This window comes from Wolffia australiana, chromosome 6 (genome assembly GCF_029677425.1).
Source record: "Wolffia australiana isolate 7733 chromosome 6, ASM2967742v1".
Taxonomy (NCBI): domain Eukaryota; kingdom Viridiplantae; phylum Streptophyta; class Magnoliopsida; order Alismatales; family Araceae; genus Wolffia; species Wolffia australiana.
Window position 1 is genome coordinate 20,112,998 of NC_135840.1, and position 17,831 is coordinate 20,130,828.

Sequence of the window (17,831 nt, forward strand, 5' to 3'; positions counted from 1 at the left end):
TAATGCCACAAATGGTGCTTAAAATTCGTCCTACAGCCCAAGTTATTGCATTTTTACAGAACCAAAAAAATTGGAGATTTGTCACACATTTTTTGGCGCCGCCACATCAAGTCCGGGGTGCTCCTGTGGGCAAAACCTGGCCCTATCCCAAAAAATACAGTAATATATTTTAAGTAGATATTATTTCATTTCTTAACATTATAATATTTAAATAAAGTTTCTCAAAAAATATCTTTGAAGTTATTATCCACATAATTCAAGTTTTCCTTCATTGTATTTAAAAAAAAAAACAAAAAAAACTATAGCTTCACTTAGAGCTACTTTTTGTTTTTATCTCAAGTTATAAATACGTAGTCACATAGAAAAATGTTCTAAGTGATTTTTGGCTCTCTGTAGTTTGACCCGTACTCAAATCTGTACTTAGTAAGGAAATAATATAAATTTGTGTTTAATCCAGGAACTAACGATGACATACACTCTTTTTTGGTCTTATCAAGTGTGAATTAATTTAATTAACATTTTTCCACAATACCATTCAGAGATTACCATCGATCAATTTAGTGAATCCATGGTAATAAACATATTTATAACACATGCCTAAATATCAATTTCTATATTATGGTCTCATCATATTCATCTAGTCATAACATATAATCATGGAGTTCATTAGAACCATAAGACATGCACTATAATTAAAACATTTTAGTAAGAAAAAATGAATGAGAATTGGAATGTGTGATGGACACATATAAGTCCATCTTTTTCACGTTGTTAGTGGATTTAAATTTATTTAGAAATTTTATAAAACATGTAATCACATAAGTAGTTCTTGATAGAATGAGTACATGTCGTTCGAATATGGATGATAATCAGGGATTTATATTTCTTTAAAAGGTAGTCAAATAGATGAGATGAGATAATAGAAAGTTGGATAAGGTAAATGGTAAGCGAGAATGAGATCCTTACTATTTAAAAAGAGTCAGATGAGTAATATAAAGGATATTAGCAAAGAGATGATGATGATGATGGATATTACAAGGATGTCAACCCAATCACACCACCATATTTATTAAGTTTATTGAATGAAATATTTATTCATTATTATTCCCGTGTGATGTTTATAAAGAAGTACGTGAATACATGCACAGACCTTGTGAGTTATGATGAGATCATAATAAAATGATCATCAATATTTAAACACATATTCCAAATATTCTTATTTAATGGATTGTTGAGATAGATATCAAACTATCTATTTAGAATAATACTGTCAAATCGTACTTATAGGATAAATAGGGTTGCTCCTATGCCCATTTATGTGGATCCACTAAGGAGAGATGGTGGGTGTTCTTGGGAGAAAGAGTTTGCTGAATTGTTATGTATGAATCCCTCAATGGTATTATAACTAAACATAAATTAGGTTGATCCATGCCATGATTTAATAAGTGACTCATTAACCTAAGACACCAATGACATCTCATGGATGGACAATATTATGTTTTGACCACAAATTACGAGTCCCTAACCATGGGATCCAAACAATTCTTCACTCAAATGTACTTAAACAGATGGAGGTGACTGAGTGGTCAAGACAGAATCCTCTACCATATGTATAAGAGGATATTGACTCAAGGAGGAGGATGCAACTAAATCCATGGCTAAGGTAGTGATGATATTAGAGAAGGTATTCTCCAATGGTCCCTAATAACATGCATTTTTAGTACCTTATATGATCATATGTACATGTTTATCTGCATTAAACTACTTATATTTGAATGTTATCAAGCTTAACATGATTAAATCTATTTTAAAATGAATGTCACAATTTTCTACATTTTTTGTGTATTTTTGGGAATTTTTTAACAAATATGATTTTTTGGCATTTTTTGACATAAAATTTTGAATGATATGATTTTTATAAGTTGAAATATGTATGTGTTTTATTTTTTGGGCTTTTATTTGATTTAATATGAATTTTTAAAGAATTTTTAGTTTTTTCTATTTTAGCGCCGCCACGTGTCGCCGTTTGATTCGTCGAACAACGATGAATCATAGCCCTCTATGATGATTGGAGGCAGCCAATCATTAGCTGAGTTAATGATTTTCTCATTAACTAGGCAATCATCGCTTCACGATTTGCAAAGCGATGATTGATGCCATAACTAATACGTTTTTTTTTTACTTGGTTGGCGCAGGGTGATGTGGCGCGCTCACGTCTACACGTTTAAAACAAAAGGAAAAGAAAATAATGAGAAAGGAGAAAGATTATGACGTGGTGCGCACTGACGCGCTGCCACGTCAGCCTCGAGAAATAACTCATTTAATCTTTTTTCTTTTTTTCTCTCTTTTATCTTTTTATTCTTCCTGGGTACACATGGCACGGAATACGAAAAATGCCACACAGAATACGAAAAGTGCAGAAAACAGGGTGGTTTGACTTCTCAACGGGCACAGAAAATGATGGCGATGATGAGAAGAGAGAAACTTTCAAGGGCTATGATTTCTTCAACTTCAAAAGGCCATAACTTTTGATCTACAACTTCAATTGAGCTGAAATTTTCAGCACTACTTCGTCTTCCCCTCCTCTTTCCATCCATACTCTATGATCTTAAATATAGGCCTGGATCATTGTAAATTTCATCTTGAACTTGCTTCCTACTTTTGTGGGGTGATTCAAAGATAGTGAGTTTTGATATCCATCAATTGTGTTCTTGGTGTCTTGGATGCGTGGGAACTAGGAAGAAGCATTAGAGAAGAGGGGGAGCATACCGACACTCGTAAATTGCTGTGATCTTGGCGAAATGTAAAGATCTAAGGTAAGTGTCCTTGCCTTACGTTGTTTCTCTCCCGACATCATCATTATTATAATTATAGTTTGTTATCATCTTTTCATCTATCATTTCACTTACTTCCGTCCCCATTATCTGGTTTCTATCTTTGTCATCATACCATTCATGCATTTGATCGCTATCGTATCCATCACACCCTCTACCTTATTCTTTTAACACTTCACATAATTCTACTTATATTTCATCAATATCACTATCTCACCTATTCTATTCTTGTATTTATCTCTTCTCGTATCGATAATCACTATAGTGAGAAAATCAAATCCTTAATCATCGTTCCCTATGGAGATGACCCATACTCATTACTAACTAAGTACTCCAAAGTAAGGGTAAATATATTTTATTGAATAATCTCAGTTACCAACGACGAACTTAAAACCCCTAAAATTTGGGATTATCAGTTCCCGTTATACATCAGTACTAATTGAATGATAGATTAAGGTATACATATACATAACAATACCCTAGTTGTTCAGGAGTCTCTTGTGAATGAAGGATTATACACATACGTAACCAATGATGGAGACAGTTCCATCAGAGAGTTTGAACACTATATATCTTCTAGAATATGATAAATAGCTTGGCACCCCATGGGCTAAAACTTGGCCTATCAATTAGGTTAAATCAATCCTTTGATAATTAAGATATATGTTCATGTAGTATTTAATAAGCTTGATTAATAGTTGTTATTGGGCCATTAATGTAATTAAGTGGAAAAATACATGAGTTAACAGTAATTATTGGTCCACTAAAGTTGTTAAGTGGAAATCAAAGATTACCTTGATCGAGTGGATGAGTCGAGAGGCCGAACACATGAGAAGATTTAGAACAATCTCCATGGGATCAAGTCAAGAGTGGAACAAATTTCCCACAACCTACATAAGATGTGCTATGCTTTACAGATTAATATGGAATCGATCATCACGTCCATTGCATAGAAATTTTTATAACCTTCAATAAAATCACCATAAGGCAAAAGGTATACAATAGATATATGAAGATAAAGTTGTACAGTCTGGCTTAGAGGTTTTTATGATTTGAGGAGATGATAATTAATGGTATACAACCTATGTAGGGGGAACTCTATTTTGATACCCAAGTGAGTCATTCTTGAGTGCCCTCCTCTCTTTCTCTAGCTCTTTTTTAGTGTTGATTTGGATGAGACTACATGATTACGAAATAAAAGTTATCACTAATGGAAATATATGTTTCTAGAAAGCCAATCAAATGTTCCCCATATGGTTCCATGTTTATTAATAGAATGATTTTATTATAGTGCATGTGTTATGCTTCTAATGAAATACATAAATACATGATCAGAATAAGTGAAATATGATGAGATTGTAGTACAGAGATTGCTAGTCTTTTAACATATTTCAAAATATTCATATTCTAAGGATATTCACGAAGGAAATCAAAGTACACATATAGAAAAACACTATCTACCCTCACTTATATGATGAGTATGGCAGGTCGCGTGGCCCTTAGTGTGGAGACACTATGTATAGATAAGGAGTATTTGTTAGTGGAAAGAATTTACATAAATGATCAATACACATCCTTGAATAGTATCATACCATATTGTCAAGCAGGTTGATTATCATCACCGTTATGTAAATGGTCCTTAGATAAGAGACACCAAAGACATCTTGTACTTTGTCTATGACCTATGAATTCCTAATCATGAAATTCTGAATAGCCTTAGTTTGTGTGTATTATGAAGTTTACGAAGTCAATTAAGTGGCAAAAATGGGATCATCTGCTCTCAGTATAAGAGAATACAACTCAAGGAAGATAATAGGATTAAGTCCTTGACCAAGGTAGTCAATCATCGGAGAAGAGTTCTCAGATGATTTTGAAACACATCAGTTCTAACTTGGATGAATGAATAGGGTTTCAAAGTTGATAATACCCTACGTCTTCCTAGGAGCATCAAGTGAATGAGGAACTACACAATAACCCATGACAAAGAGCCTGCATAAGTGAGTGGACACACATTTCTTTGTGTCATCTAGAGCATGATGCGTAGCTGCGCACCCCACAGACTTGAGACTAAACCTATTGATTGGGTTAAATCAATCAGATATTAAATGATCTATATGATGATATAGTTTTTTAATCTGGAAGTCCAAGAAAGGTTATTATTCCGATGAAGTGATTGACTAGAGTGATACATGGGCCTAAAGTTTCACACACAAATGATCTTTTGGACATCAAAAGATATACTTAAAGTTTGAGATTTTATGAAAAATACCCATGTAGTATTAATAGAGTAAGACCTTAATTGAAATCACCTAGGCCGCATTTGTTTACGGCCCTTTCCCATCTTCTTCCTTCTTGATGGAGAGCACCAAATGGAGATCGCCACCACGTCTTCAAAGCCATCGTCATCGCCTTCATCGACCCTTGCTGGCTCGCATCCTGCCCGACCAGCACACCAAAGCGTCTATGAAGACACCCCGGTTTAAATACCCCGGGTAAAGCATGTCTGTAATCTTCACATTTTGATCTTCATCAGTTCGTGTTCGTTCAATTCCTCCTTTTATCGTGTTTGTCATCGTCGTGTTTGTATTCGTCCAGTCGTGTGTCATTTCGTATTAGAGTTGTTTTGTGTTTGTTTCGTGTTTTCTAAAATGTATTTCCATTTCTTTATTTTAGATTGTTGTAAAATGTGGCCCCAAATCATAAGGGTCCCATAATGGATTCAATGTAATGGGCCCATCATGGCCCTATATAAGGCCACGGTGGGCGCCAAGCAGATCAGATCTAGATCTCACCAAGAAGGAGAAGAGGAAGAAGAAAAAAATACGGAAGGAGAAGGAAGAAGAGGGGGAAGAGAAGGGATAGAAGGTGCCGACAAGCCACATTGGAGTGCCCATCAGATCTCGCATCGTCCATTTTGCTAGAGCCAGGTCACCACGTTGCATTGACCCCCTTCAACGTGCACCGACGACCAGCCAAAATTCTCCAGGTGACACACCATCGTGGGTAGAGCCACCCACGCGTCAGACCAAGTCAATCACTATCACGATGCTGCCCAAATCTTTCCACTGTCACGATCGCCTGTTGCCCCCCCAACTGCCCTGTCACAACCACTACAATTGGGTCGTGCCGTTCCACCATCGCGATCATCCAGTTCAGACGCCCACCACACCCTTTTCTCTCTTGCGGATCCCACGTACGACGGATGGGTCAACACTCGCCACCGTCCATGATGTGCATGCGAGCATGCATATGTGGATGTGAACGCGTGGTCAACGTGCAACACACCGCTCGACGCTCGTGTCATTTGTGCGAATTGCGCAACAAGATCAGTGCTATCCGCAAGGGATGTGTATTCCTGTAGTGTGCATGCGACTCCTCGCGGTGCGCGAGTTGCTCCCTGTCAATGCCCGCCCGGTCAATACCATTCTGTAACAATCTCCACGTGTGTGCCCTGACACACACTCCATCGGTGTGGTCCATTACCCCTTGATTCTGCCAGATCGAACTCGGATCTGCACCGGAGATAAATGCAACCAAGACGACCACTGGTGTTATTATAAAGGACCTACATTGGTCACAAGCTACGTCTGTGGTCCCATCATGATGACTTTGTCGACAGCTTTCTGAAGCTACTGTTGTTGTCCCTCAGGCTGTGGTTGCTGCCGCCGAAAATTAACGCCGCCGCCACAAGCACCCATCATGACTATATCACCGGACCTTCAAGGCTATTGTTTGCACCCTCGCACCAGTCACGATCTTTTGCGATGACTCCTTCTAGGTCATGCCGTGGGTCTCCGGCCTCTCGATTGTGCTACCATCATTGTGCCTCCTTCTACCATTATCTCCTCACCATCGATCCTAGATCCCTCGCTCCAGCGCTGCGCTATCGCCAACTTTTGAGCTACTCTGTGCCCTTCTCCGACACGCCTCCACTGTACTGCCCACACCAGTTGCTGCACCGACAAAGGTATTGATGGTGAGCAATGCCACCGATGAGGTACGCAGTCCCCTTGCTCGCCCGTTATAGTACCATCTTCAGTATATTTTCGACTGTGCTCCTCCGCGCTCGGGCTAGTTAGGTGAGAGAATTTATCAAGAAAATAACAAATTGATTGAATTCTTTGGTACGGGTCGATCCCATCCATTACGTGTGAGCATCAACGAAATTAGTTCCATTCGACGCTGTAATCGATGTCGTCGCTCTGATGAGGGACAGAAGGTCACCATCACTGTCATCGGCTGTCTTCTCAGACTTTGGAGCTCAACGAATTTCCCCACGAGCTGGGGCCTGCGCGTACATCCACCTAGGATCATCTTGATACTCGTTGTACGACGCCATTAATGACGTCCGACATCACTTCTCCGCATAGCTCATCTCTATTTTCCATGCAATCAGGATGGCCTAACAACGAGAACCAGGAAGGGCCTTAAACAATTTTGTCTCATTAAGGTAAATGAGGAGATTTGATGTGCCAAGGATTGCATGGATACGTTTAAAGGCTGCACACATGAGAAACTCTACACTTGTCAATTGAGGATCCAAGAAATCACAAATGCTATTCATGCCTAGATGATTTGATTCAATGTTTTTGATGATATCATTTCATTTCTTTTATCAGTCTTCCACTGGAAAACACTTTAGGTTTTCATCCATACGAAGGCTCTAGAACCCATTGATCAGAGCATGGTTCAACAAAAACAAGATGCGATCCAAAGCTCTAAATATGGAATTTATGTGACTAGAGGACATCAACTTGAACGAATGGAAGATACTGATTTGTTGAACCAACAATCATTCCATTGATGAAAAGGTGATGGGATATATACTCTTGGTTTTAAGATTCCTTATTTTACTATGCTGCTAATCTATTGAAATTAGATCAAGTTGATCAAAATTACAAAGCATAGTATAAACATGACAATCATGCTTTAAACTTTAGAAATAATCATTAAAATTTTTATTACTATTCATTGATTTTTCTTAATTTTATCATTAATAGATTTATAATTTAACTCTTCAAATATTATATTTATTAAATTCATAAATATTGATTTTATAGTTTATTAACCTCAATAATTTGTGATATGTTTTCCTCAAAATTTCAGAATGCTGTACAATTACTGCAGTTTTAGATCAGTTGATTTTTAGATTATCTGATTTATTAAATCATGACATATGATGTTTAAATATCTTATACTTAAATATGTATTAAAGCAATAGCCTTTAGTGGTTTTTGTCTTTTTTTATAAATGAACTGATTCAGGTCCATAACCTAGAACCCAAAAAATTAATATAACATTTTTCTCATGACCAATGTGGCACAATCACATCATTCAACATGATCCAACCTAATGTAATACGAGTGGAAAGCTTAAAAAATTGAGTATGATCCAATTAGAATTGTGATGTAGCTGGCAATGGCCTTTGTTAGAGGCACTAGCACCTAATCCCACTGAAACCTAGTTTTAGTACGACTATTAGGGTTTGTGGGCTTGATTGAATATCCAATATGTGAATCAAAATTAAACTTTTAAATTTGTGAATTATTATAGCATCTCATCCTAAAATAATTATTTTTCCACTTGGTTCCTTGGCAAAGTGCTTGAATCTGTACACATGTTCAGCCTCTAGTTGTATACAAGTGATCAATTGACACATGAGATGTCCTTTTGATTGTTTTTAACATCTCCTCAGAATCTTCTAATTATCAAACCACACTATAAGATAGGGCCTGACACCCAAGCCTGGTTTGAATGGGCACCAAAACATGGGTTCCTCTTAATTACAATGTATTTTGTTTGACCTTGTTCACCCTTGTATTAGTCTACTCAACAGATTTAATGGTCCAATAATATTGCTCAAATAATATTATTGATTAATTATACTGAAATATTTTCAATCAATTAAGAACCAATTCAACCCAATTGATAGATTCATATGCCACCTTGTAGAGTGCCTACTACAACTTGTGCTCTAAAATGTATAGAGGATTATATAAACTCTTTCATAAAACATTTACTCACACTGATTACAGTGTATGTATGATCCATTATTCATAAAATATTCCTAAATGACTTAAGATATGGTTAACATCAAAACCCTAATCTCACATTCTAGTTAGTACTGATGTGTAACACAAATTATTAGAGAACCCCTTCTCTAATATTTGTACTAATGTTGCCAGATATTTCAACACATCTTCCTCCTTGATTCAGTCTCCACGATGATCACAGCTTGATCATACAAGATCCTTGATACGTCTAATCTAAAAATTTATTGAATCTTGATTATAGGAATATTATCCATACTCAAAAGTAAAAGCGTCCATCCATAGAATGCCTTCAGAGTCTTACACCTAGGACTACTTATACCACTGTGGCATGAATAAACATTATTTGTCGTCAGGCATAATGGAATTCAAAAATTCAGATAATCTTCCTGCCCCAAAATATCAGTCACCACCCATAGTATCTTTGCATTAATGCCTATAGGATCACTTACACTTATCATATAAATAGGACTGGAAAGTGCTATTTACTATAGATATTTTGATCTCCACCTCGAGTATCCTTCAAATCAGAGCATTTATAATACATGTATAAAGAATAGTGATAATATTATTACGATCTGATCATAATTTTCTTAGTCATTGCAGATATTTGATGATTTCATTATAAGAATTACTTGAAAAAATTAATAAATAAATATTTATTTAATAACATAAATGAACCATAATACTGTGACTTTTTTATGGGCATGAAATATTTTTCAGAATTTTCCTTCAGTTTACAAAGTCAGGATCTCAAAGCATGAATGGTATTGTTTAAAGAGACAATACATCACTCGAAACCATTTTTATACGTATGATTAATCAAACTTATATAGCTGAGCTACTCTATGGAGAAGCACTAACAATGAAAATTTATCTCCCAAGTACGGTTCCAACTAAATGAACTCAAAAGACTCCTCATAAGATTTGGAGAGGTAAATAGTTAAGGCTATAGTTTTTGAGGATTTAGATTTTTCTCTAGAGGCAGGACCTTATATTCATAATGAAAGGAAACTGGACTTTCAAACAGCTCATTTTTACTTTGTTGGATATCCTTAAGGATCAAAGGATTAGAAGTTTTACAATCCCACCAGTAGATCTTTTTTGCAGCAAGATTCCAGTCTAAGTTGATTATCATGTAACTTCCATTCAAGAAAAAAAAATCTTCAATATCAAGGGTCAATGACATTCATAATAACTAAAAGAGAATCGAGATATGTAATCCATGGTGACTTTGAAGTTTAAAGAATCCAATAAATGGAAAAATATGATCCGATCAGCTTTCATCAAGTCATGGAAAGTTGAGATTCTTGAAAGTGGATTACAGCCATGAAGGATACAGATATTTGGGATCTGGTCCCATTACCATAAGGTAAACAACCAATTGGTCATAAATGGATATTAAAAATCAAAATAAAATCATAACATGTTATGGACAACTGTGAGGTACATCTCATTGTAAAAGGATCCACTCAAAAAAAAAAAAAAATAGAAGGCATTGATTATAAAGGGATTTTTTCTCAATTTTTTTAGATATACTTTTAAGAGTCAATGGTACCAATGCACATTATGATATTAAGCTTTACCTATTAATGTAAACTCATTTTAATGATGGAAAGATGAAGCAATATATGTATATATATTATTGATGCATCTAATAAACTGTGTATGAAGAGAGTGAGGGAAAATGGTTTAAAATATGAGGAAAAATATGTATGGGGTGAAGCAATCTTACTATGGTATCAAAAGTTCCATGAATTTTTCATCCCATATGGTTTTTGAGAAGAATAAAGTTTATCAATGTGTGCACTACAAGTCAAGTAGGAGTAAATGATGCAACACGACGAGGCCGGGATCGAGGGCTCGTGTCGCAACACAAAAGGCACTCTGGTACCCTACCAATGTCACTGGGATCATGATGTCATGATGCGGATTTTCGAGAACAATCAGAAGTATTTCCCCACTCTGCGGCTGATCTAAGGTAATGACCTGGGAGTATTTCGGGTGCAGCTCGTATGGATAGACTCCCAATGACCCGATAGATCGACGGGAGCGACTACGGTGGGACCCACGACTGAAGTGAGGCTCCCAAGAGCAACGAAAGACCACTCTCGCTGGACACGGACACACAAAGGATAATCTCACAACTCAAGCTAATGAAAATTCTGCTATTCTAGTTTCCCGGCGGTTGGGGCAAGCATCGACAGTACTGAAAAGTGTGATAATACTCAAAGAGGGTAGCAGAATGACCTGCGGGTTCTGGACCCGAGAAGTCGCGGTGAGTCGTAATTTTCCCGTCGCTGAGAGGACCACCTCGGGACGGCCTGAACGAGTTGGCGAGCTTCAGATCGGTCCGCCGCGGAGACGGTCGGCCTGCGACTCCGTGGGTTGACCTGGTGCCCAGGGCGGGTGGGGACCGCTAAGGCGGGCGGATCGAGCTACTCCGTTGGCGACGCTGGGCTAGCGAGGACTCCGTTGACAGCGGCAACGTAACCCCTTCGCTTCCCCCCGAAGGCAGCCGACGGGTGACCACGTTCGCACACCCGGACGACTGGTGGCAGTCTGTGTCACCGGATGAAGCAGCGGCGACGTTGTGGTCGAATGATTTTCCGGAACGCTTAGGAGGGGAGTCTGGAGTAGAGCAAGGGGAGCAGGAGCGTCGACCGGCGGGACGGAGGTCGAAGGTCGGGGTGGCATCACGCGCGCGGTCAGCTACGGGCCCGCGTCCAGCTCAACGGTGGCGACGGGGGAGGGGCCAGGCCTCCGGGATTCGCTGCGGACGGCGGCCGCGCCACAGGAACGAGGATTGGCCGATGCAGACGGAAGCTGGATGTCGGCGGCAGCATCCCAAAAATGGGAACTGGCCGAAGCAGACAGGCGTTGATCGACGGCGGCGCGTAGAGGGTGGCTGCCTGGCGCCGTTTCAATAGGCCGGGACGCCCGGTGGGTGAGGCGGGGTCGTCGACGGACTTCTTCTCCTGGCTGCGGGCGGCGGCAATCAGCTCCTCCGGCAGAGTGCACGACCTGGATGGACGCGGGAAAGAAAACTCACGGAGTCACGGGAACAAAAATTAACTTCAAATTTCACCTGTCTCTCTCAATTTGGGCGTCGCTTCCCATTTTAAGAGGGAAGGGTTGCCCTAGTGGCAGACCCGTAATTAGGGGTTCCACCGAATTAATGGTGTCTTCTCCTAATCAGGTCCAACAAAGCTACAAAAGGTGGGAGGGGCCAAAAACAACGAGGAGGCCCTCCCTAAATAAACAAAAAACATAGTTTCATGTATGAAATGGAAATGCGATGAAAAGGAAACGTCTTCGGGGATTGCCTTCAAGCCGTGTACTTGAATTCTTGGTCCTTCGCGTCGGCTCTAGCTCCTCGACGCGGTTGTTCACATACGGCCCCAGGCTCATCTCGTGCTTCGTCTTGATGTCCAGGATGGTCCCCCATTAGTAAATGTATACTCCTAGCTTGTATGTAGATAAGATTTTGTTTGTAGTTATACAAGGCTATTATGTGTAACCGAGTCCTTGTCAGCGACTTTTAGATGAAGGATCTCATTGAAGCCATTTTTGTTCTAGGCACACAGATACACCATGACCATAGTATGGGCTATCCTTTGGTTGTCCTAAAAAGTGTTTATTGAGAAAATCCCAAAATGTTTGGTATGAAAATTTACAAAGCATAAAATTGCTGAATATCTAAAGGAGAAATGTTTTGTCCGAATCAATGTCCTAAAAATTATTTTGAAGCTAAAGAAATCCAAAACGCTACTTTTATATCATCGGATGCCCAAGTTTCTAAATTATAAATATGATGTATGCCCAAGTTTGTACACATATAGATGTCATGTACATAATTGGGATGTTTGGAAAATGATTGAGCAATCCAGGAATAGATCACTTGATTGCAAAAAGGATAATGTGCTAGTTACAAACGATGAACGGCTGCATGCCGTAGTCGTAATATTGTTTGCTTGTCTTAAAAAGTGTTTATTGAGAAATTATAATATTAACTTGGATATGATTTGGTATCCTGATTCTGACTTTTTTTATCCTAAGAAATAATGAAATAGACATCATGGTATATTTTCTTCTAGCTTGAGGAGCCATATCATGGAGGAATATCACAGTCGGTAATAGCCTCTTCCATCATGTCAGCATTAAATATCAAAATGTACGAGTCATCCAACCAATGATTGTGTCTAAAAAAAGTGTGTCACTCAGCTTCAGATTTTGAGTGGTTTCAAAATATTTATCAAGATATTGTGGCAAGAATTGAGGTGGGTTGTTATCTGATGACAATAGAGCTTGACTGGGTTTACACATATAGACATGATATACCTAGTCATTGCAAAAATTCAAAGAGGACAGATGTCTAGAGAGCATGTTGGGACAAACTCTGTGATTTCAGATTCACTTACTAAAGGCTTCATGGCTGTGGCGCGTACAGTGTTCATATGGGTTTTCTTTGTTGTGTAGTACTGTCAACTATAATGGGAGTTTATGTTTAAAGCTTTTGATGGTGGAGATGCAAACATTTCTACTGAAATAAAAAATAATATCATTGTTTATGAATTTTCAATATTTGTCTCCAGAAACATATGCAGTTGGAAATGTTCATTTTAATCACAGTTTATGAAATTTCCATGCCGCACATTCATTCTTGATCTATGACATTTGATAAAAGAATTTACAGGATTTTTTTGAAGTATCTGCCGAAAATTGCAGTGAAAGTTGTCACAGTCGTATGTTCATTTCCTGTTGGACGAGATTCTAAAATGTCTTGTGTTATAATAATAAAATTTGAACTTATAAGGTTTTGATGAACATTTGCCCGGTGAAAGTGATTTGATAATGTACAAGGTTAAATACCCCTATGAAAGTGATTTAATATCTTCAACCGAGTTACATCATTATTTATAAGGGTATGGGTGCAAATATGTATGAAAACTAGGTCTCTTACAAACACAGTGATTAAACAAGATGAATTGGTCTTCACTGTACAGGTCCATTTACAAATTAACTTTAGCTGTAAGACAGTTCTATAAGGTTGCGATGGGCAAGGAAATATTCATCGACCCTTTTTTCCCCTTAAAAGAACGCGTTGTTTGCCAATTCATTCCATGGGAAATCTGTTGAAAGTTGCACGCACCGGGAAATTCATTTAATGTATAGAGAACCATTGCTAGTCCTTGAACTTGTAGAATCTGACCAAATTCACGAGAGAACGAAGAGATCTGACTCAGGACAAGGGAAGTTTTGGATGGATGACAAGTATGGTGTTCACTGAAAACTGGAAAATGTCATTAGAAAAATCCAAAGAGTGCGTTTGAAAATCTACAGGAGGCGCAGGGACAAGGTAAAACGTATATAGACGACGAGAGAGGAAGAAAAGCAGAAAGATCAAACATTGAGCTCAGAGATCGCCGATAAATCTAAGCGATCTTGACCTCGATAGTCTTCGGTTTCTTGGGCTCAGGAGGCGGAAGCTTCTCCACGGTGACGGTGAGCACGCCGTCCTGGCACGCGGCGGAGATGGCCTCCGTATTGGCGTTGTCCGGCAGCGAGAACTTCCTCATGAACTTGCCCATCCTCCTCTCCATGCGCAGATACTTGCCTTCTTCCTTATCGTCCCCGCGCCGGCGCTCTCCGCTGATGACGAGGAGGCTGTCGTCCTCCACCTGGACCTTGATCTCGCCGGATTTGAGCCCCGGCATGTCGATCACGAACGCGTAAGATTGGGGATACTCCTTCACGTCGGCGGGCGTGGAGGCCATGGCCCTGGCGTCGCGCACGTAGCTCCTGGTCGGCGCGTTCAAGGTCTTCTCCACCTCCTCTGGAATCTCCATCAGCTGATGCAGAGTAGAGATCAGAGGATTCTCCAACCCGAACATCCTCACGTCCATGGCGAACTCCCAGATCAGACGATCGCTGCTGCAGACAAAGAAAACTCGCGAGCGCTCGAAAATTCGAATTTTCTCACCGATGCGGATGATCGGGAGCACCAGGAGGTTTATATAGCCACGCGTGGAAGAACATTCGCGAACAGTCATGGAGTTTCTGTACGGAACCTTCTATTAGCTTCTAGAACAGTCCGGGGGCTCCATCAAACCATTCTCGAAACGGTCAAAAGAACGTACAAGTTTACAGCCATCAAAAGATAATTGATGCTCATGTGGCCCTATGATTGTTTTTTTATGGGACCCTCTCATAATAGAATAGGAAAATATGCATGGTTTTTGGAATTCATGGATGAAATCCAAGAAAATACAGAAGATTCCTCTTCTGGAAGAAATCCAAGGTTAGGGCTCCGTCTTCACTAAACAAGTGTAGCAGGTGGATGATAAACTAGGATCATGTTTGTAACTATGTCATTTTTTATTTACTCTAAATTTAATGAAAGTATTTATGCGACTTTAATTATCGCTCATCCATATATAGCGATGAATGAGGTCTTCCCCTAAGGGACACAGCCTTTGACATTACATTTAAAAATCTAAGGTAAAAGAGGACAAGGAAACACTAATTTGGAGAACAATAACTCCATAATTCCATAAAATAAAATTAGAAGGTAATAATAATAAGACAGGGATAATATAAATTAATAAATAGCTGATACGAAACATGGAGGGTTGTAATAAATATGACAAGATAAAAGGGTAAATAGTGTATGCATATAGTGAGAGTGAAATTGATATCATACTGATTAGATAAATATTTGGATACAGATAAATAGGATGATGATCATATAAGGCATGGACCATAAGATTGAAAGGGTACGTAGCATGAGAAAAGTAACTGTAATATAGAAATAAATTATTGTTGCGAGGGTAGAAAGATGGAGAATCAAGTAGAGTTGATAATAGAGAATAGTAATGATTAATAAAATATTTCAATAACATGGTTAAAAAACACCAAAAGGTGATAAGTGAGAAGCAAGTTATTAAACAGTTTGTATGAAGATCGGCACCTCATCCTATATATCTGAGAGCATAGATGGAAAGATGTTGGAAAGATGAAACTTGATTGACCTTCTGGATCATTTAGTAATCAAGCCTTAAAGCAACATCAATACTTGCCATTAATTAAAGTATAATCTCTTTGTATCCTTATCCTCATAGCAACCCCATCACGTCAATGGTTTTAGTTCCATTAACTCGCCACGGTTTTGTCCAATTTTTTGTGTCATTATCTATTGACAACCACACAATACCATGCGTCCCTACAGAGAAAAAGAAAGACAATAAATAACACACATTACATTCTCAACTTTACCTTTTCCCCTCTCTTGCGTGGAGATGTGCACACCACGTTTAGGCATGTGAATCATAAGTGCAGGCCAATGAATTCTAACCAAGATATATGGTTGTCACCACAGTCATTAAATATTTAATGAATAAAGTAATTCAATATTTGAATACCACTTCTTGTGGTCTCTGCATTTTCATTTATTATTGGTCCTTTTCTATTTTTCCACATTGCTCATTGATAACACACACTTTTAGTAGCTTAATCTGAACATGTTTACATGTTTTTGTATTAAATTGATTAGATATGTACGTTGTCAAGCTTAAAATGACTAATTTTATTTTAAGAATGATATTATGAATTTTATGCTTTTTTACGTACTTCTAGGGATTTTTTGACATCAAATTATGAAACAATATAAAATTTTATTTTGAATATTATCTTCCCAGAATATTAAGACATTAAATTCATAAAGATATATTTTTCTAAGTTAAAATACATTTATTTATAATTTTTGGTCCATTATATAATTTAAAATTCATTTTAGAATATTTTAATCCATTTATTTCTGTGCCCTAACGTATCTCCATTCATTTTTTCAAACGATGCCCAGCAACAGTTATGGATAATGATTGGCAACAACCAATCATTAACCTAAACCAATATGGCATTGTGATTTGTGATGCCATAATGGCATTGAAATCTTGACGTCACCCAGTGAAAAAATGATGTATTTTTTTTGCAATAAATGCTATGCGAGGCAAAGTGGAAATTACATATTATTACTTTATCCACTCTCTCTTTCTTATGACTGGTCAAATATAGTGTTGCCAGATGATGTGGCATGCTTCAGGTGGTGCCTATGTGGTGCTCTCTCATTAGAGAATCTAAGAGAGGATGCTGATGTGGGAGTGTGCTGATGCACCGCCACATCACAAGTCCTCGGGTATTTAAATCATATATTTACATAGTGTACCATTATTCCTTCTTTTCTGGTTTTTTCTGAGGGTAACACGTGGCATGACAAGAGCAGTCAATCGTATACGACGAGGAAGAATCAGTGCTAATCATCACATTAAGTGCACGGATTAGACAAAACCCCAACTAAATGACATGACAGTGCTGAAGAGGAGAAGTGATGTAATACGTTGTCAGCCGGGATCGACGTCACAAGAAGGCACGATGGAGATATTAATGAAAATGAATTATGCAATGTAAGAGAACTCTAACGAGCGATAAGGACGGGCCGACGAAGGTGAACAATTCAATACGTCCACAATGGATGAGTAGATCAAGTCGACTCTAGATGACCCTCAAAATTCATGAGCAAATCTACGACGGAGAGGCGGCTTACCGCCCGTCAGAGTTAAACCCTTGACACCAGCAGTCTAATCGTCAATCGCAAGAAATCGCTAACTCTTGACAATGGTGGCTAACCTATTCAGTGTTATTGATAAAAGGGGCGGCAGAGGAACAAACAGGGGGCGACGACACTGTAGGAAGTAATAATACTGAAAGATAAGGGGAATCGAAAGTAGAACCTGGAAAAGTTGATCCGCTGACTCTTGTTGAGACGACGACGCGTGAAGGCGTAGGTTGAAACGAGGAGCACGCAGCAGCTGGAACAGTTGATCCGCTGACTCTTGTTGAGATGACGACGTGTGAAGGTGTAGGTTGAAACGAGGAGCACGCAGTGGCT

At 38.5% G+C, this 17,831-nt stretch overlaps 1 protein-coding gene across 1 annotated transcript; it reads right to left on the reverse strand.

The window, feature by feature from the left end:
* Positions 1–14,166: 14,166 nt before the first annotated feature.
* LOC144704793 (17.3 kDa class II heat shock protein-like) lies at positions 14,167–14,952 on the reverse strand. Its single transcript, XM_078577319.1, has one exon. It carries the CDS (start codon positions 14,935–14,937, stop codon positions 14,320–14,322), a length of 618 nt encoding a protein of 205 aa, XP_078433445.1. The 5' UTR covers positions 14,938–14,952; the 3' UTR covers positions 14,167–14,319.
* Positions 14,953–17,831: the final 2,879 nt, after the last annotated feature.

Coding starts and splice junctions, on each gene's coding strand:
- LOC144704793 (XM_078577319.1), bottom strand. CDS start 14,937: ATGACTGTTCGCGAATGTTCTTCCACGCGTGGCTATATAAACCTCCTG.